Source organism: Cyprinus carpio, chromosome A5 (assembly GCF_018340385.1).
Source record: "Cyprinus carpio isolate SPL01 chromosome A5, ASM1834038v1, whole genome shotgun sequence".
Lineage (NCBI taxonomy): Eukaryota > Metazoa > Chordata > Actinopteri > Cypriniformes > Cyprinidae > Cyprinus > Cyprinus carpio.
Genome location: NC_056576.1, coordinates 37,345,624 through 37,367,802, shown reverse-complemented (window position 1 = coordinate 37,367,802; position 22,179 = coordinate 37,345,624). Strand labels below are relative to the sequence as shown.

The following is a 22,179-nucleotide window of genomic DNA, read 5'->3' as shown; positions in this document are numbered from 1 at the left end:
TTTATTTTATAGTTTATATTAGTACTTCATTTTTGCTGAATGAATTGTGTATGTTTGAGAAAAAGGCTCCATTGCCTACATTGCATTTGCTTCAGTGCCAATAAACAAAACGAATTCCTTCCATGTTAGTAATTTAACTCTGGTCTTTTAACCCTTTTTTTTTTTTTTTTTGACAATAAATGAATTTTTGTCAAAGTGAGGTCTCTGCGTTTTGTGTTATATTTACATTTTCTTACATCCCTGTGTGTCAATTTCTCCAGTTCGTTTTAATGGTGAGAGAAGACATTTGATATAAAAAAAATAAAATAAAATAAACTCTCGCATTTTTGAAAAATTAAGTGTTTTTTCAGAACACACAGATATCATATTTGGAACAGTGTTTTCAGATAATAGTATTATAGTTCAGAATATGACACTTTGGGAATGTATCACATGTTTTGGACAGCTTAAATAAACAGAAAAGCCCAGTTCTTGTATTGGAAATTGTCCATTTAAATTATATCACCAAGTTTAACAATTAATAGTCTAAATAAAGGCCCACTGTCAATATGCCCATTTGACGCAAAAAGTAAAAATTAGACGTTCTTACATTATAATATATTGCGTAATACGCTCATATTGTCACATGGTGTTAAAGCCTACAGTAGCGATCACTCATTGGCTTTACGAGCTGTCACTCAAAAAACCAGCCAATCCTGTACGTCCGTAGAGGGGGGTGTTCCGCGCATTACCGCTGGTGTTTACATCCGAACCAGAAGTGCTTAAGTAACTCCAACATGTCCGCGTCTATAGCACGGGCGACGGTGAGGGCGGTCAGCAGACGGAAAATACTGCCAACGAGAGCCGCTTTAATGCTGGTAAGTGCTAAGTCACTTTAAAACACGACGAGGAAGCCGTACAAAGCATTGAGTTCTCACTAACGGACGTTACTCGGCTTAGCATGCGTGACAGATGCGTCTAGTGCTAGCCGGCTGATTGTAGCTATACTTTAAAACACAAAAAAAAAAATAAAATAATTTAAATATAAATAAGAAAGTATTTAATATAAAAAAAAAGAAATGATTATGTAAGTATTTTATATAAAGTAATATAATTTATATCTGGATCAGAGGGAAGTGGGAGGGCAAGCCATGCAATGCCAGAGTAAAGTAATGCCACAACTTCCACATCTGTGACAAAATCAGTGCAATGGCAATATTTCCATCCCCTGAATGTAAGCTTTTTCATATTCCAAGCGTTCCTGATTCCTAAAAAATAATGATAATAAATCTAGGAATTATTGGATTGTTAGATTTCAAATCAGTAGGGATCGAGGCATCAAAAATAACTAAGTAACGAGGTGTTTTATGGATAGTAACTGTCATATTATTACTGATTAGTAATACTAAACAGGTGTGTTTTTATGTACTAAGCAGTCATGTAGCAACTGCTCTTATCTAAAAATGACTTCCAGTAGAGATTTACGTGAAGAATCCACTCGTGAAGCAAGAAACCACAGGTGGATTGGGGAAAAATGTTATAACTAATAGATGAAACCGTAGTTTTGACTGTTTATTAATCACAGTACATCCTGACAGTTGTTTGGCATGACAAAGTTTCTGACGTGTTTGTTTAAATATGCAAATGATGCATTATCTAATTAAGTACACACTAATTTGCATCATTTCCGGAGCAGAAATCTGAACATATCTGATAAAGCCAGGTCCAAAGTTCTTGTTGACACACGGAGGTGGTTTTGGATTTTCCATAAATCAGAAAATCGTGTCAACAGACAGAACAAAACACTTGTTTTTATTAAGCATGTAAACCAGTGCAAATGATTTCTGAACAAACCCCTCTGTGAATTTAGAAGAGTCTGGTGTGTGTACAGTTCAGGGCTGCTGAACTAGTGAAATATAGTGTACGTACAAAAATACATTGATGGAATAAACATTTAAATGTGTATTTTGGATGTTTTTCCCCATTAGTCTAAAAGAAGACATGTTATGGAAGTAAAATAGCCCAAAATCTCACAATCGACCGGTGCTTAAAGGACTTAAACCAGTTGGTTATCTGCCTGGACGTTTACTGACTATCCGCTATTGTCAAAAGAAGCTCTAGTTTACGTTTGCTGTATATGCAACTAACGTTTCTTTCTCAAGTGACAATTCACTCTCAGAAAAAAAGGTACCTTTTAGATACTAAATATGCACATTTTTTAGGTACTAAACACAAAAAGTGTACTTTTTGTAAAGATACTGATCTAGTGACAGCTTTTCTGAGAGTGTTTTATCAACGTGATTTTTTTCAAATGATTATAATGCCATGCTTCCATTCATTTGTCATAAATAATCACGGGGTGTATTTTCTTCATTCTCAGACGCCGTCGGCCGTGAATAAAGTCAAACAACTTTTACAGAATAAACCAGATTATGTGAGTATGTTAGTCATTATCTTCTGCAGCCTCGGTGATGTGTATATATATATATTTTTATTCCCGTCTGATTTTTTGAATGATATATTTTCACGTCTTCAAACAGATCGGCCTGAAGGTTGGAGTTCGAACCAGAGGTTGCAATGGCCTCACTTACACACTAAACTATACTAAAGAGAAAGACAAATCAGACGAGGAGGTGTTACAAGATGGTGAGTATCGCAATTACATCTCATTCTCACTACAGCTCAGAAAAAACAGTTTGGAGATTTTTCAATGTTCTTGAAATCTCTTCTGCTCACCAAGGCTGCATTTATTTGATTAAAAATCCAGAAAAAACAGCAATACTGTGAAATCGTATTACCGTTTAAAATATCTTTTTTCTTTTATAATGTGTTCAAATGTCATTTATTTCTGTGACGCATTCCTCCAGTGTCTTCAGTGTCACATGATCTTCAGAAATCATTCTAATATGCTGATTTGCTGCTCAAGAAACATTTCTGAATGCTGAAAACAGAACAGAACGTGCATTTGAGAGAACTGTCAGCGTTGATCATGTTAATGCATCCTCGTTGACGTGTGATTGATTAGATGTCTGTTCTGTTCCTCCAGACGTGAGAGTGTTCATAGAGAAGAAGGCTCAGCTGACGCTGCTCGGCACAGAGATGGATTTCGTCGAAACCAAACTTTCCAGCGAGTTCGTGTTCAACAATCCCAACATCAAAGGCACGTGCGGCTGCGGGGAGAGCTTCAACATATGAACATCTTTGGCTTCACCTAGAGCTCGAGCCCTCCAGGACCTCCAGTAGATCCTAGATCCAAACATCCATCTTGAAGAGTTGTGGGTAGCGAGCCGTTGGAAGAGACTGATGTTTAGTGGCCTGTTTCCTGTGCTGCCACCAGAAGCCCTGCGTACAGACACACTGTTAGAGGATCATTAACCGGTTTCATTTGTTCACTTCACACTTTATTGAGCAGCTTGATGCGTATGCCACTCAGAGTTACACTCCATGTTAGTGCTTAGAGAGTAATAAATAGTTTGGGTTGCTCTGATATGTGTTCATATTTGATAATCCAGTGAATATGAGGATTATCCTGATGAGCCGAACCTGCTGGATGTCATAACACGTCCTCCTCCTCACAGTAATCTGCAGTCGCTTCCTCGTGGCTATTTTGCGCACATTTGGTGCAAATCTATAACCATCTACATAATAGTAAAAGATTTCCCTGATGTTAAGTGATTGGTTATTAACTTTGCACTTTCCGCATGCCACTTGTTGTCATTTAATCATGTAATAAGACGCAGCACAGGAACTGATGCCAAGTTTTGAAATGCAGTTGTACATAACAATGTAAACCCTCCGACTGTCTTTTAACGCACAAATAAACCTCCATTCTACTCAAGTATGCCTGCTCTTGAATTAAATGCCTTTATTGTCCTGAATGTGGCACTGTTTTCTGTAAAGACCCATTGCATCTTAACATTACAGTCCATTTTTTGACTGTAAATATGATTATTTAAAAAAAAAAAAAAATCTATTTTAAACCTTAATTCCAAAATTTATCTTTTTTTATATCACAGAAAATATTCTATACAGAATGTATTGATTTCCAAATCATTGATCACAAATGAATTTGTTGTGAGAAAAAAAAAAAAAAATAATAATAATAATCCAGTCGTAGTGTTTTAATACAACCGTGTCTTTAACCAGACTGATGTTTGTGTTTCTAATAATGCTCATAGATCAGTCTGCACCATCTGTTTTCTTTATATCTTAACCGCAGCTTTGATGATAACTTAAAGGCCAGCTGCCACAACACACAAGAACTCTGCCGCTCTGCTGACTCCCTCAGATATATATTAATATGTGAAGGGAGCTGATGAGATTTAGTTATTGTTGCTGGACTATTCTGTCTGAATACGGAAGGGAAGGACTCTTGGTTTCGTCACAGCTGCAGTAGTTATTGATCTCTTCTCTCTTCCTGATCACTCAGGTGTTTATCCGTCCTGCCTGGATTCTGCATTTGCTTGCTTGGCTTGTGTCTTTAGAAGAGAGTCTTGTGGTTTTATTTGTTTTATTTGTCACAGATCTGAATAACCGTGGTCTACAGTCCAGCGTCTATAAATAAATAAGTCATTAAAATGATTTAAACCCATTTCACTATGTTTAAAAACTGTCAAGCTTAATATCACCCTTCAAGTAACGTCTTGCTTTATAAATAAGTGAACTTGATTGTTGAGTCATTTCAAACTGTCTGACCATCAGAATAGACCTCATTGAACAAACAGACAAACAAATCTGTTCTCCATGGATATGTGCCCTCCATTACAAAAACATAACCGTTTTATTATAGCAAAAGTGTAGTAACCATGTGTTTTAGCCCATTTGTATGACCACAGTTTTACTACACATACCATGGTTAAACTGTGGTTAGAGTAGCAAAACCACAGTAAATGTGTGGTCACCATGATTTAACTACAACCATGACTGTTTGTGGTTTTATCTGTAGTAAACCCATGCTCTTGTTATCTGAATTAGTGACTGAGACAATAAAAACAACCAATATGAATATAAATATGAACCACAATAGTTTTTATTTTTTTATTTTAAATATGTATTTTTTTTACATAAAGATTACAGGTCCTTCTCAAAAAATTAGCATATTGTGAAAAAGTTAATTATTTTCCATAATGTAATGATAAAAATTAAACTTTCATATATTTTAGATTCATTGCACACCAACTGAAATATTTCAGGTCTTTTTATTGTTTTAATACTGATGATTTTGGCATACAGCTCATGAAAACCCAAAATTCCTATCTCAAAAATTAGCATATCATGAAAAGGTTCTCTAAACGAGCTATTAACCTAATCATCTGAATCAACTAATTAACTCTAAACACCTGCAAAAGATTCCTGAGGCTTTTAAAAACTCCCAGCCTGGTTCATTACTCAAAACCGCAATCATGGGTAAGACTGCCGACCTGACTGCTGTCCAGAAGGCCATCATTGACACCCTCAAGCGAGAGGGTAAGACACAGAAAGAAATTTCTGAACGGATAGGCTGTTCCAGAGTGCTGTATCAAGGCACCTCAGTGGGAAGCTCTGTGGGAAGGAAAAAGTGTGGCAAAAAACGCTGCACAACGAGAAGAGGTGACCGGACCCTGAGGAAGATTGTGGAGAAGGACCGATTCCAGACCTTGGGGGACCTGCGGAAGCAGTGGACTGAGTCTGGAGTAGAAACATCCAGAGCCACCGTGCACAGGCGTGTGCTTTTGAACCAGAAACACCAGCGGCAGCACAGCCTTACAAAGAACACAGAGAAGCAGCACTGGACTGTTGCTCAGTGGTCCAAAGAATTTTTTTCGGATGAAAGCAAATTTTGCATGTCATTCGGAAATCAAGGTGCCAGAGTCTGGAGGAAGACTGGGGAGAAGGAAATGCCAAATGCCTGAAGTCCAGTGTCAAGTACCCACAGTCAGTGATGGTCTGGGGTGCCATGTCAGCTGCTGGTGTTGGTCCACTGTGTTTTATCAAGGGCAGGGTCAATGCAGCTAGCTATCAGGAGATTTCGGAGCACTTCATGCTTCCATCTGCTGAAAAGCTTTATGGAGATGAAGATTTCGTTTTTCAGCACGACCTGGCACCTGCTCACAGTGCCAAAACCACTGGTAAATGGTTTACTGACCATGGTATTACTGTGCTCAATTGGCCTGCCAACTCTCCTGACCTGAACCCCATAGAGAATCTGTGGGATATTGTGAAGAGAAAGTTGAGAGACGCAAGACCCAACACTCCGGATGAGCTTAAGGCCGCTATCGAAGCATCCTGGGCCTCCATAACACCTCAGCAGTGCCACAGGCTGATTGCCTCCATGCCACGCCGCATTGAAGCAGTCATTTCTGCAAAAGGATTCCCGACCAAGTATTGAGTTGCATAACTGAACATAATTATTTGAAGGTTGACTTTTTTTGTATTAAAAACACTTTTACTTTTATTGGTCGGATGAAATATGGTAATTTTTTGAGATAGGAATTTTGGGTTTTCATGAGCTGTATGCCAAAATCATCAGTATTAAAACAATAAAAGACCTGAAATATTTCAGTTGGTGTGCAATGAATCTAAAATATATGAAAGTTTAATTTTTATCATTACATTATGGAAAATAATGAACTTTTTCACAATATGCTAATTTTTTGAGAAGGACCTGTATTGGATCTTTAGTATAGTAAGGAAATACTATTCAGTCTTCAAAATTTCACATTAAATTAAATGTGTTGCTTGCCATATCATTGTAATTAGTTGTAAACTTTACTAGCGGTTTCTGAGTATATATAAAGCCTTTTTCAATCCCAGTCACACTATATATATCGTATTTATTTATTAGCACAAATACAGATTTTATCTGTTTGAAATACAATACTGTCTTAAAATGCTATTTTTTGTGAATACCATTTCTGTTTTTATGGAGTGTTTTTATAGCTTATTCTTTAACTCTTTAAATATTGCCAAAGAGCGCTAAAATTGATGGTTTTCAATATGACTATTTTTGAAAATTATTTATATATATATCTATATATATATATATATATATATATATATTCCTATCATCTTGATTTGTTCATGTGTGAAATGAACATTACTTGGACACATTCATTTCTGATGGAAGAACACTCTAAACTGTAATGTAGACATGCATTTTCTGTAAAGCTGCTTTAAAACAATGTGTATTGTGAAAAGCGCAAATACATTAGAATTGAATATATATATATATATATATATATATATATATTATATATATATAATATATATATATATATATATATATATATATATATATATAAAAATCAGGCGACGCCTCAGGTGTGCGCGCCGCGGTCAGTGTTCTCTGTGGCACCTGCAGCCCTCGTGACTGTTGTCATTGTAACGCGGGTACGCGGGCTCTATAGCGCCCTAAGGTGCGCACTAAAACCCCCGCGAAAGACCCCGTTTACAAGCACCGTTTCACCTGCCCACACTGCACGTGCAGCAGCATGATCCGGATGTGCGGCGGTAGAGACTCTGCTGTGGTCGCGATGAGCGCATTCAGTGACTCGGGCTTTGAGGAGGACCTCCAGGCTTCGGGCTCTGAGCTGCAGGGGTGTGATGAGGAGGAGGAGGAGAGCTGCTTCTTCATCCAGAGACACAACCAGCAACACTTCCTGCCGTACACCTGCCTCGCGCGACAGCCGCAGGTAAATCCTGTCTGTATTATTATTATCATTGAAACAAACTAATACTTTTATTTAGCAAGGACGTATTAAATTAATCAAAAGTGACAGTAAACATATGTATTTCCACAAAAATATTCGGCACCACAACTGTTTTCAACACTGATAATAATCAGAAAAGTTTCTTGAGCAGCAAATCAGCATATTAGAATGATTTCTGAAGATCATGTGACACTGAAGACTGGAGGAATGATGCTGAAAATAAAGTACAGTTTAACAGATATTCACATAGAAAACTGCTATTTGAAATTGTAATAATATTTCACAATATTACTGATTTGACATGAAAAAAAAACTTACATCCTTTTAGTAAAACATATAATATAACATGCATATTGTCTTAAAGACATGATTGAAAGTTAAATTTCTTTATATATGAAGATGTGATATATAATGGAATTTCAGTTTGGAGGATGAAAATGAACAAAAATCATTTTGAAACCAACACAAAACCACACTGTAAAAAAAGGGCACAATGTACAGTATTAATATGAAGGAATTTATGTATTTTTATTTTATTTTTTGAGGTGTTTTACCTATATTTTCTAATTTTTTTATTTTTTTTTTTGTGCAATAAATGGATAATGTCCTGGCAGAAAATTACCAGTAAATTGTTCCATTTGTTGTTGTTGTTTTTTTACAGTGCACTGCTGCAGCAAACAAGCATTAGTTCTCATTTGTTCTTACTGTTATCAATAATGTTACTGCTCTTTCTGTTAATTTTCCACGTGATCTTTTATATCCTGCTGTAGATTAGGCTCGCAGCAAACCGGTCAGCTGGCTCATAGCTGTACACAGACGGCTCAAACTCTCGTTCAAAGCGTGCTGTTTGGCTGTTAATATCATGGACTGTTTCTTGATCATGACCTCAGTAGCTGCAGACTGCTTCCAGTCTCTGCTGATCGCCACAAAACAGGTCACGCAGAGCACGCTCTCATTCTCACTCATCAGTTAACAATTACGACTGGCTACTATTCTCTATATCTTGTGAAAAAGAGGTGCACTTACTTGTATTGAATGTGCACTTGTAGTATACTTCAAACCTAAATACTGTACTTAAAGTTAATATAACACTAGTGAAATAAAAATCCACTTTCACGGCTGTTCATTACACTGTAATGTCAAATTAAAAGTTTCACTTAGAAGTATATTTTTAATCATTATGTTTTTATAATCTTTTGTTGTGTTTTAGAGATTCAAGTACACTTATTTCGATGTGTTGTTTAGCACGTATTACTTATTAAGCACATAGTATACTTATTATAATTTTAACGGTAGTGTGTTTGATATTATAAAGTCAATATATTTTAAATGTACTAAATTGCAACTTCATTACAAACTGAAAATATAATTTAATAGCTGACATGCACGTTTCAATAGAAATGACATTAAAGTGTATTTTAGTTTACCACAAATGTACATTTAACAGTACACTTAATGATTCAAAGACAGAAGTATGCACTTACGTCCTACTTAATCTTAAACTCTAAAATTCAAATCTAATATGAACTTAGACTGGAATACATTTTAATTTAATCGTAACTATTTAATTAAGTGCCTGAAAACATCACACTCAAGTGTGTTCTTTTAATGTGCTACTTTTTCACTAGGGCTAATACACACTTTTCAGGGACTATTGATTACAAAAACAGACCAAGGTGTAAATCTGAGTGAGTTGTGATTTTTGTGTTTTCCAGGTTGAAGTGTGCTCACCTCAACATCTGTCACTTTGCTGCAATTCTTTTTCCAGAGAGCAGCTGTGCAATCTCAAATGCCTGATCCTTCTCAGACTCCGTTTCAGACTGGCTGCACCTACCCATGCTTTCTCTCTGGACTACTTCACTTGCACTACTGGGCATCAGACCGATGGAGCCGTGGATAAGATGGTCACCACACAGGACAGAAATGCATGAAAGGAGCCCGAGAAGTAGTGGAAATGGTTGGAGTGCAGAGTGTGTGAACTGGGTTTGGCTGACTGCACATTTAACAAGTATATGCCGTCTGTGATTGTGCTGTGTGCTTTGAAACTGGCCAAAGATCTGCTGAAGACGCATTCAGTGCAGCCCAGAGACAGCGAGGCTGGCTCATCAAAGACACTGGAGACATTGTGTATTCAGGAGTATCCAACATTTGAAGCTCAGCTTTTGTTTCAGCGGTGCACGGAAGATCTGAAATTGTTGTTTCTCTTAATCAAGATGCAGTCCAGGACTTCATATCACTATAAACCATTATATTAGTTCATTCCACAAAATGAGCACATTGAAAATTATTACTTAGCAGTACTTCCCCTGCTGATAAAAAAAAAAAAATGCAAAGTAACTGATTGTTTGCAGAATTTCTCTTACATTTTTTCTGATGCTCTTTATTACTCCATACAACTCAAAATGCTGAATTAAAGGCTTGATTTATAACACACATAAAACAACTCTGAATGCAGTCAAATTCAGTTTATCCCCAAAAAAATTATTTATGCAGAAGTAAGGTTTTATTTTAAATGTACTGTATGTTTATGCAGAATCATCTTTTTGTATTTGTGTGATTATGGGATTGACTGATCAAGAAGATAATTAGAATTTTTAATGAAATCTCACAGGTTTATTAACTAAAAGGATAATATATACATTTTTATAGGAAAAAAAAAAGTTAGTTTCTTCATGGGAACAGATTTTAGAGAAAGTCCGATGGATTCTCTGCAGTGAATGGGTGCCGTAAGAATGAGAGTCCAAATAGCTGATAAAAACATCACAATAATCCACAGCACTCCAGTCCATCAGTTAATGTCTGGAGAAGTAAAAATCTAAATGTTTGTAAAAGAAACCAATCCATCAAGATGTTTTAAACTTCAAACCATTGCTTCTAGCTAAAATACCAATCCACTATCCATAATATTGCTTTCCCCAGCCTTTGGACTCTCATTCTGATGGCACCCATTCACTCTTATGGTGAACAAGTGATGTAATGCTAAATTTCTCCAAATCTGTTCTGATGAAGAAACAAACTCAACTGCATCTTGGAGGGTACATTTTCAGCAAATTGTCATTTTTGGGTATTATTTTCTTCCACTTACAATGTAAGCAATGTAAGTTATGCGTCATAGTTGAGTTTTTCCTGACCATTTTTCAGCATCTCTGTGCTCTGCATGTGAGATGCCATTCAGCGCTCACACACAGGCTATGGGTTTCCTAATATAGTTTACAATATAACAACAGACTCTTTGCAAAGCATGCGACAGATTCATAAAAAATAATCTGTGATGCTCAAAGATACAGATGTGCTGTTCAGATCAGAATGAAACAGTCGTGGATGTTGTTAAAAATAACCTTTGGCCATTTTAGTATTTCGAAGACTGAATGTGCATCGATCACGTAGAATTTGGGTGGCCATACATTCTCTGTTTCTGACATAAGAACTGAAATTTTTGATTTTGATATTCAATTAACTATTTTATCCCTAAAGTAAAATATACCATGCAAGAGACTTAAATGCCTTAATACTGTATATTTTGCCTAAAAAAAAAAAAAAAAAAAAAAAAAAAAAAAAAAAAAAAAAGATGTCATAAAGTAAACTAATGTCATGGTGATATTGCCTATGATGACAATTTGAAAAACCTGTACTTAAATCATCTACTGATATGTTTGCCTGTATTCTACTTAATATTATTTTGATGAAGTTTATTACTGTTTGGTTGCTAGTTGTAAATATAGTTACCTCTCTCTATGCCGCAGGCCCCTCAGGTCTTGCACAAGTCGGTTAGTCAGCAGACAGGGCGTGGAGGAAATTAAATGAGACGAGAAAGTAAATGTGACTTTAGACTGTCGCAGGACGCAGTGCCGCTGAAAGAAAATAAAAAACAACGTGTTAGTTTGTTACACCAATCAGACGTTAACGTTCTAATTCGAGCGTGTGAGGTTTTGAATTTGCTGGGCTCTTATTGGCTGGCGGTGAATAAGGGGCGGGGCGGGGCTTCCACTCAAATCGCCGCTCGTGACTCCCGCGGCGCGCACGCAGTCTGTCTGACGCTGCTGTGAGGCGAGAAACGGTTGGAGTGTGTGTGAAAACAAACCGCTGCCGTTCATTAACAAGGACAGCTTTTAATTTTAAGGATTTATTTTTGTCATTAAGCTGTACCACAGACGGGCGTGTCGCTTCTTTATTAAAGAGCATCCTCCCCGAGTTAACCGGACCGAGACCCAGCGTACTCTTGAGTGTATCTGACGTGAGCCTTTCTGTGATGTGTACCGGTATGTGACGGTTTCTTTAACACTAACGTTACTTTACACTCGCCAGACATTCAAACCCGTGATAAAGAGTGTGAGGAGATGTCCGAGAAGCGGTACTCCAGCATGGACGAGTGCTCGCTCCGCGGTCTGGTGAGTTCAGCTCTCAGATATATGACTCTTCTTAGCTTTGAACTTTAACAGACATTGGTTTTAGCTTCAGCATCACTTTAGTTTCTGACAGGAAGGTACGTGTTTATCTAGTCTAGTGTTCACATCTTTATCATAAAACCGTGTGTAAACGAGCTTAGGCGCACGTGTCTTGTTGTAAAATGGTTACAAATTAACAATGTCCGTTCAACCGTCACACTAAAAACGACTATGTTGTTGTATTTTAAATAAAACTAGATAAAAAAGTTCGTCAAGACAAACTTTAAGTTGGCTTGAGAAAGCCTGAACAGAAAGTTTAAAAAGTTTGGAAAGTTTGAAAAGTTTAAAAAGTTTGAAAAGTTTGAAGTTTGAAGTTTGAAAAGTTTAAGAAGTTTAATTAAGCAAGTGACTAGCATGTCATTAGCATGATTAGCAAAGTTACTAGCATGTTTCTAGCATGATAAGCTAGTTACTAGCATGTTGCTAACATAATTAGCAAGTTACTAGCATGTCGCTAGCATGATTAGCAAGTGACTAGCATGTCAGTAGCATGTCGCTAGCATGTTTCTAGCATGATTAGCAAGTGACTAGCATGTCACTAGCATGTTTTTTAGCATGATTAGCGAGTGACTAGCATGTCGCTAGCATGTTTCTAGCATGATTAGCAAATGACAAGCATGTTGCTAGCATGTTTTTAGCATGATTAGCAAGTGACTAGCATGTCACTAATATGTTTTTAGCATGATTAGCGAGTGACTAGCATGTCGTTAGCATTTTTCTAGCATGATTAGCAAGTGACTAGCATGTCACTAGCATGATAAGCAAGTTACTAGCATGTCACTAGCATGTTTCTAGCATGATTAGCAAGTGACTAGCATGTCAGTAGCATGATTAGCAAGTTACTAGCATGTCACTAGCATGTTTCTAGCATGATTAGCATGTGACTAGCATGTCACTAGCATTTCACTAGCATGTTTTTAGCATGATTAGCGAGTGACTAGCATGTCGCTAGCATGTTTCTAGCATGATTAGCAAATGACTAGCATGTCGCTAGCATGTTTTTAGCATGATTAGCAAGTGACTAGCATGTCGCTACCATGTTTTTAGCATGATTAGCGAGTGACTAGCATGTCGCTAGCATGTTTCTAGCATGATTAGCGAGTGACTAGCATGTCGCTAGCATGTTTCTAGCATGATTAGCGAGTTACTAGCATGTCGCTAGCATGTTTCTAGCATGATTAACGAGTTACTAGCAAGTCGCTAGCATGTTTTTTAGTATGATTAGCGAGTGACTAGCATGTCGCTAGCATGTTTTTAGCATGATTAGCGAGTGACTAGCATGTTTCTAAACATTATTAGCATGTTGCTAGGATAGATAGATAGATAGATAGATAGATAGATAGATAGATAGATAGATAGATAGATAGAAAGAAACAGTCTGGAGATAGATAGATAGATAGATAGATAGATAGATAGATAGATAGATAGATAGATAGATAGAAAGAAACAGTCTGGAGATAGATAGATAGATAGATAGATAGATAGATAGATAGATAGATAGATAGAGTCAGATGATAGATAGATAGATAGATAGATAGAAACAGTCAGATGATAGATAGATAGATAGATAGATAGATAGATAGATAGATAGATAGATAGATAGAAATAGACAGATAGATGAGTTTTGAATGAGTTTAAATGGATTAGAAATAGTACATAGAAGCGAAGCTTGATTGAGTCTAATGGGGTTTAGTTTGTTTAGTTTTGAATTTTGACAGTTGGAGCTTGGCTCATCTGAACATTCCGTCAATAAAAGTCTATGGGATTTTTTGATTTTTAATCTTCATTTTTATGAAAACCATAAGTCTGATCAGTTAGAAAAGATATAGCACACCCGGCGAGATCAGTCTGAAGAGCTGTGCTGAGTTTGAAGTCTATAGAGTTAAAGCTCTAGGAGGAGTTAGAGTCAGAAATTTTAGTCTCAGAAAAAGAAGAATAATAACTAGATAAAAAAGTTTGTCAAGACAAACTTTAAGTTGGCTTGAGAAAGCCTGAACAGAAAAGTTTAAAAAGTTTGGAAAGTTTGAAAAGTTTAAAAAAGTTTGAAAAAGCAAGTTTGAAGTTTTTAGCAAGTTTGAAAAGTTTAAGAAGTTTAATTAAAGATTCGCTAAGTGACTAGCATGTCATTAGCATGATTAGCAAAGCATGTCGCTAGCATGTTTTTAGCATGATAAGCTAGTTACTAGCATAGCATGTTGCATAATTAGCAAGTTACTAGCATGTCGCTAGCATGTTTGTGTTTCTAGCATGATTAGCAAGTGACTAGCATGTCACAGTAGCATGTCGCTAGCATGTTTTAGCTAGCATGATTAGCAAGTGACTAGCATGTCACTAGCATGTTTTTAGCATGATTAGCGAGTGACTAGCATGTCGCTAGCATGTTTCTAGCATGATTAGCAAGTGACTAGCATGTTGCTAGCATGTTTTTAGCATGATTAGCAAGTGACTAGCATGTCACTAATATGCTTTTTAGCATGATTAGCGAGTGACTAGCATGTCGTTAGCATTTTTTAGCATGATTAGCAAGTGACTAGCATGTCACTAGCATGATAAGCATGATTAGCGAGTTACTAGCATGTCGCTAGCATGTTTCTCTAGCATGATTAGCAAGTGACCAGCATGTCAGTAGCATGATTAGCAAGTTACTAGCATGTCACTAGCATGTTTCTAGCATGATTAGCATGTGACTAGCATGTCACTAGCATTTCACTAGCATGTTTTTAGCATGATTAGCGCAGTGACTAGCATGTCGCTAGCATGTTTCTAGCATGATTAGCAAATGACTAGCATGTCGCTAGCATGTTTTTAGCATGATTAGCAAGTGACTAGCATGTCGCTAGCTATGTTTTTAGCATGATTAGCGAGTGACTAGCATGTCGCTAGCATGTTTCTAGCATGATTAGCGAGTGACTAGCATGTCGCTAGCATGTTTTCTAGCATGATTAGCGAGTTACTAGCATGTCGCTAGCATGTTTTTAGCATGATTAGCGAGTGATACTAGCAAGTCGCTAGCATGTGTTTTTAGCATGATTAGCGAGTGACTAGCATGTCGCTAGCATGTTTTTAGCATGATTAGCGAGTGACTACCGACTAGCATGTTTGTAGCAGATTTATTAGCATGACAGAGCTAGGATAGATAGATAGATAGATAGATAGATAGATATTAGCGAGAACCGACTAGATAGATAGATAGATAGATAGATAGATAGAGCAATAATAGATAGATAGATAGATAGATAGATAAGATAGATGATAGATAGATAGATCTATAGATAGATAGAAATTAGATAGATAGATAGATAGATAGATAGATAGAGTAGATGGATAGATAGATAGATAGATAGATAGATAGATAGATCAGATGATAGATAGATAGATAGATAGATATAGATAGATAGATAGATAGATAGATAGATAGATAGATTAGATTAATATTAGATAGATGAGTTTGAATGAGTTTAAATGGATTAGAAATAGTACATAGAAGCGAAGCTTGATTGAGTCTAATGGGGTTTAAGTTTGTTTAGTTTTGAATTTTGACAGTTGGAGCTTGGCTCATCTGAACATTCCGTCAATAAAAGTCTATGGGATTTTTATGATTTTTAATCTTCATTTTTATGAAAACCATAAGTCTGATCAGTTTAGAAAACATATAGCACTTTAGTCTCAGAAAAAGAATAACAATAAACTAAGTTTAAAACCTATATAATTAAATCTCCATTCTCAGTTGATGATTAGCCAGTTACTAGCATGTCGCTACCATGAGCATGTAACTAGAAAAAAAGTTCGTCAAGACAAACTTTAAGTTGGCTTGAGAAAGCCTGAACAGAAAGTTTTGGCTTGAAAAGTTTGAGAAAAGTTTGAAAAGTTTAAGAAGTTTGAAAAGTTTGTGAAAAGTAGCATGTCATTAGCATGACTAGCAAAGTTACTAGCATGTTTCTAGCATGATAAACAAGTTACTAGCATGTCGCTAGCATGTTTCTAGCATGATTAGCATGTGACTAGCATTGCACTAGCATGTTTTTAGCATGATTAGTGAGTGACTAGCATGTCGCTAGCATGGTTTCTAGCATGATTAGCAAGTGACTAGCATGTCGCTAGCATGTTTTTAGCATGATTAGCAAGTGACTAGCATGTTTTAGCATGATTAGCGAGTGAACTAGCATGTCGCTAGTGACATGTTTCTAGCATGATTAGCAAGTGACTAGCATGTCACTAGCATGTCGCTAGCATGTTTCTAGCATGATTAGCAAATGACTAGCATGTTGCTAGCATGTTTTTAGCATGATTAGCAAGTGACTATCATGTCACTAGCATGTTTTTAGCATGATTAGCGATGTGACTAGCATGTCGCTAGCATGTTTCTAGCATGATTAGCAAGTGACTAGCATGTCACTAGCATGATAGCGAGTGACTAGCATGTCGCTAGCATGTTTTTAGCATGATTAGCAAGTGACTAGGCATGTCAGTAGCATGATTAGCAAGTGACTAGCATGTCGACTAGCATGTTTCTAGCATGATTAGCATGTGACTAGCATGTCACTAGCATTTTCACTAGCATGTTTTTAGCATGATTAGCGAGTGACTAGCATGTCGCTAGCATGTTTCTAGCATGATTAGCAAATGACTAGCATGTCGCTAGCATGTTTTAGCATGATTAGCAAGTGACTAGCATGTCACTAGCATGTTTTTAGCATGATTAGCGAGTGACTAGCATGTCGCTAGCATGTTTCTAGCATGATTAGCAAGTGACTTAGCATGTTTTAGCATGATTAGCGAGTGACTAGCATGTCGCTAGCATGTTTCTAGCATGATTAGCAAGTGACTAGCATGTCCACTAGCATGTTTTTTAGCATGATTAGCGAGTGACTAGCATGTCGCTAGCATGTTTAGCTAGCATGATTAGCATGTGACTAGCATGTTAGCAAGTAGCATGTTTAGCATGTTTTTAGCATGGATAGCAAGTCTAGCATGTTCTAGCATGATTAGCAAGTGACTAGCATGTCGCTAGCATGTTTTCCTAGCATGATTAGCAAGTGACTAGCATGTCGCTAGCATGTTTTTAGCATGATTAGCGAGTGACTAGCATGTCGCTAGCATGTTTCTAGCATGATTAGCAAGTGACTAGCATGTCACTAGTATGATTAGCAAGTTACTAGCATGTCGCTAGCATGTTTTAGCATGATTAGCAAGTGACTAGCATGTCGCTAGCATGTTTCTAGCATGATTAGCAAGCATGTGACTAGCATGTCGCTAGCATGTTTTTAGCATGATTAGCAAGTGACTAGCATGTCGCTAGCATGTTTTTAGCATGATTAGCAAGTGACTAGCATGTCGCTAGCATGTTTCTAGCATGATTAGCATGTTTAGCTAGCATGTTAATAGCATGTTACTAGCATGATTAGTTAGCATGTTTCTAGCATGATTAGCGAGTGACTAGCATGTCGCTAGCATGTTTTTAGCATGATTAGCGAAGTGACTAGCATGTCGCTAGCATGTTTCTAGCATGATTAGCGAGTGACTAGCATGTCGCTAGCATGTTTCTAGCATGATTAGCGAGTGACTAGCATGTCGCTAGCATGTTTTTAGCATGATTAGCGAGTGACTAGCATGTCGCTAGCATGTTTTTAGCATGATTAGCGAGTGACTAGCATGTCGCTAGCATGTTTTCTAGCATGATTAGCGAGTGACTAGCATGTCGCTAGCATGTTTCTAGCATGATTAGCGAGTTACTAGCATGTCGCTAGCATGTTTTTAGTATGAAGTTAGCGAGTGACTAGCATGTCGCTAGCATGTTTTTTAGCATGATTAGCGAGTGACTAGCATGTTTCTAACATTATTAGCATGTTGCTAGGATAGATAGATAGATAGATAGATAGATAGATAGATAGATAGATAGATAGATAGAAAGAACAGCAGACAGATAGAGAGATAGATATATAGATAGATAGATAGATAGTCAGATGATAGATAGATAGATAGATAGATAGTCAGATGATAGATGATAGACAGATGATAGATGATAGACAGATGATAGATAGATAGATAGATAGATAGTCAGATGATAGATAGATATATAAACAAATATATATATAGACAGACAGACGGATAGATAGATAGATAGATAGATAGATAGATAGATTAGAAATATTAGATAGATGAGTTTGAATGAGTTTAAATGGATTAGAAATAGTACATAGAAGCGAAGCTTGATTGAGTCTAATGGGGTTTAGGTTTAGTTTGTTTAGATTTGAATTTTGACAGTTGGAGCTTGGCTCATCTGAACATTCCGTCAATAAAAGTCTATGGGATTTTTATGATTTTAATTTTCATTTTTATGAAAACCATAAGTCTGATCAGTTAGAAAAGATATAGCACACCCGGCGAGATCAGTCTGAAGAGCTGGGCTGAGTTTGAAGTCTGTAGAGTTAAAGCTCTAGGAGGAGTTAGAGTCAGAAATTTTAGTCTCAGAAAAAGAAGAATAATAATAATAACTAGATAAAAAAGTTTTGTCAAGACAAACTTTAAGTTGCTTGAGAAAGCCTGAACAGAAAGTTTAAAAGTTTGGAAAGTTTGGAAAGTTTGAAAAGTTTGAAAAGTTTGAGTTTGAAGTTTGAAAAGTTTAAGAAGTTTAATTAAGCAAGTGACTAGCATGTCATTAGCATGATTAGCAAAGTTACTAGCATGTTTCTAGCATGATAAGCTAGCTACTAGCATGTTGCTAACATAATTAGCAAGTTACTAGCATGTCGCTAGCATGTTTCTAGCATGATTAGCAAGTGACTAGCATGTTTTAGCATGATTAGCGAGTGACTAGCATGTCGCTAGCATGTTTCTAGCATGATTAGCAAGTGACTAGCATGTCAGTAGCATGTCGCTAGCATGTTTTCTAGCATGATTAGCAAGTGACTAGCATGTCACTAGCATGTTTTTTTAGCATGATTAGCGAGTGACTAGCATGTCGCTAGCATGTTTCTAGCATGATTAGCAAATGACTAGCATGTTGCTAGCATGTTTTTAGCATGATTAGCAAGTGACTAGCATGTCACTAATATGTTTTTTTTTTAGCATGATTAGCGAGTGACTAGCATGTCGTTAGCATTTTTCTAGCATGATTAGCAAGTGACTAGCATGTCACTAGCATGATTAGCAAGTTACTAGCATGTCGCTAGCATGTTTCTAGCATGATTAGCAAGTGACTAGCATGTCAGTAGCATTATTAGCAAGTTACTAGTAGCATGTCACTAGCATTTTTCTAGCATGATTAGCATGTGACTAGCATGTCACTAGCATGTCACTAGCATGTTTTTATAGCATGATTAGCGAGTGACTAGCATGTCGCTAGCATGTTTTTAGCATGATTAGCAAGTGACTAGCCATGTCGCTAGCATGTTTCTAGCATGATTAGCAAGTGACTAGCATGTCGCTAGCATGTTTCTAGCATGATTAGCTAGTGACTAGCATTTCGCTAGCATGTTTCTAACATGATTAGCAAGTGACTAGCATGTCACTAGCATGTTTTAGCATGATTAGCAAGTGACTAGGCATGTCGCTAGCATGTTTTTAGCATGATTAGCGAAATGACTAGCATGTTTGCTAGCATGTTTTTAGCATGATTAGCAAGTGACTAGCATGTCACTAATATGTTTTTAGCATGATTAGCGAGTGACTAGCATGTCGTTAGCATTTTTCTAGCATGATTAGCAAGTGACTAGCATGTCACTAGCATGATAAGCAAGTTACTAGCATGTCACTAGCATGTTTCTAGCATGATTAGCAAGTGACTAGCATGTCAGTAGCATGATTAGCAAGTTACTAGCATGTCACTAGCATTTTTCTAGCATGATTAGCATGTGACTAGCATGTCACTAGCATTTCACTAGCATGCTTTTTAGCATGATTAGCGAGTGACTAGCATGTCGCTAGCATGTTTCTAGCATGATTAGCAAATGACTAGCATGTCGCTAGCATGTTTTTAGCATGATTAGCAAGTGACTAGCATGTCGCTACCATGTTTTTTAGCATGATTAGCCGGTGACTAGCATGTCGCTAGCATGTTTCTAGCATGATTAGCAAGTGACTAGCATGTCGTTAGCATGTTTTTAGTATGATTAGCGAGTGACTAGCATGTCGCTAGCATGTTTTTAACATGATTAGCGAGTGACTAGCATGTCGCTAGCATGTTTCTAGCATGATTAGCGAGTGACTAGCATGTCGCTAGCATGTTTCTAGCATGATTAGCGAGTTACTAGCATGTCGCTAGCATGTTTTTAGCATGATTAGCGAGTGTCACTAGCATGTCGCTAGCATGTTTTTAGCATGATTAGCGAGTACGACTAGCATGTCGCTAGCATGTTTCTAGCATGATTAGCGAGTACTAGCATGTCGCTAGCATGTTTTTAGCATGATTAGCGAGTGACTAGCATGTCGCTAGCATGTTTCTAGCATGATTAGCGAGTTACTAGCATGTCGCTAGCATGTTTCTAGCATGATTAGCGAGTTACTAGCATGTCGCTAGCATGTTTCTAGCATGATTTAGCGAGTGTGACTAGCATGTCGCTAGCATTGTTTTTTAGTATGATTAGCGATAGACTAGATGTCGCTAGCATGTTAGATAGCATGATTAGCGAGATGACTAGCATAGATAGATAAACATTATGGAGATGTTAGATAGATAGATAGATAGATAGATATAGATAGATAGATAGATAGATAGATAGATAGATAGAAAGAGTCAGATGATATATAGATAGATAGATAGATAGATAGATAGATAGATAGATAGATAGATAGATAGATAGATAGATAGATAGATAGATAGATAGATAGATAGCGAGAGAGAGAGAGATGAATGGATAGATAGATAGATAGATAGATAGATAGATAGATAGATAGATAGATAGATTAGAAATATTAGATAGATGAGTTTGAATGAGTTTAAATGGATTAGAAATAGTACATAGAAGCGAAGCTTGATGGAGTCTAATGGGGTTTAGTTTGTTTAGTTTTGAATTTTGACAGTTGGAGCTTGGCTCATCTGAACATTCCGTCAATAAAAGTCTATGGGATTTTTATGATTTTTAATCTTCATTTTTATGAAAACCATAAGTCTGATCAGTTAGAAAAGATATAGCACACCCGGCGAGATCAGTCTGAAGGAGCTGGGCTGAGTTTGAAGTCTGTAGAGTTAAAGCTCTAGGAGGAGTTAGAGTCAGAAATTTTAGTCTCAGAAAAAGAATAATAATAATAATAATAAGTTTAAATAGTAGATCAGTAAGTTGGCTTTCTCAAGCCAACTTAATAAGTTTAAATAGTAGATCAGTAAGTTGGCTTTCTCAAGCCAACTTAATAAGTTTAAATAGTAGATCAGTAAGTTGGCTTTCTCAAGCCAACTTAATAAGTCTTAAATAGTAGATCAGTAAGTTGGCTTTCTCAAGCCAACTAATAATAATAAGTTTAAATAGTAGATCAGTAAGTTGGCTTTCTCAAGCCAACTTAATAAGTTTAAATAGTAGATCAGTAAGTTGGCTTTCTCAAGCCAACTTAATTAATTTTTTTCCTTATCCATAAACGAAGGTTTAAAAACTTTTGTCCGTCAATACATGATGATTGTGATACCTGAGTTTACATGTACAATTAGAGTGGGGGAAATATGATTTATAATATCTGCAATAATATTAAAAATGCTGTTTGTTTTTATCAGTGCATTTCTTTAGCAGACATGATCCTGACAGATAACTATCAATAAAATGGAACATTCAGATTTTTATTTTTATTTTTAAATAAAGATGCGAACATTACATTTGAGAAATATGATTGAAATGATGTTCTCAAGTTCCCTAAGGTATTTTACAAACCAAACAATATAACAAACACACTAGACATACACAGACTACTACAGACAGACAGAGAGAGAGAGAGCATGAGTCAGCAGCTCAGAGTAATAGATGCACCCCCGGCAGTCCAAACACAATGAGTGTGAGTGGAAAAATGAAATGTACAAACAAACAGCCACACATAACAGAGCCAGAGGCAGTGAGAGAAACACAAGGAACTAAATAAACAGA

At 36.7% G+C, this 22,179-nt stretch overlaps 2 protein-coding genes and 1 pseudogene across 2 annotated transcripts in view; all 3 read left to right on the top strand.

The window, feature by feature from the left end:
- The first annotated feature begins 699 nt into the window (after positions 1-699).
- Positions 700-3,817, top strand: LOC109087464 (iron-sulfur cluster assembly 1 homolog, mitochondrial-like). Its single transcript, XM_042757145.1, has 4 exons — positions 700-857; positions 2,360-2,413; positions 2,520-2,625; positions 3,026-3,817. Exons 1-4 carry the CDS (start codon positions 777-779, stop codon positions 3,172-3,174), a joined length of 390 nt encoding a protein of 129 aa, XP_042613079.1. The 5' UTR covers positions 700-776; the 3' UTR covers positions 3,175-3,817.
- Positions 3,818-7,448: 3,631 nt separating this feature from the next.
- On the top strand, positions 7,449-10,088 carry LOC109087463 (annotated as a pseudogene).
- Positions 10,089-11,667: 1,579 nt separating this feature from the next.
- The window catches only part of LOC109054416 (smoothelin-like), a 122,761-nt gene continuing 112,249 nt past the window's right edge, over positions 11,668-22,179 (top strand). The window contains exon 1 of the mRNA XM_042757144.1: positions 11,668-12,055. Within this exon, the coding sequence (XP_042613078.1) occupies positions 12,005-12,055 (51 nt within the window). The 5' untranslated portion in view covers positions 11,668-12,004. The remainder of the gene's footprint in view (positions 12,056-22,179) is intronic.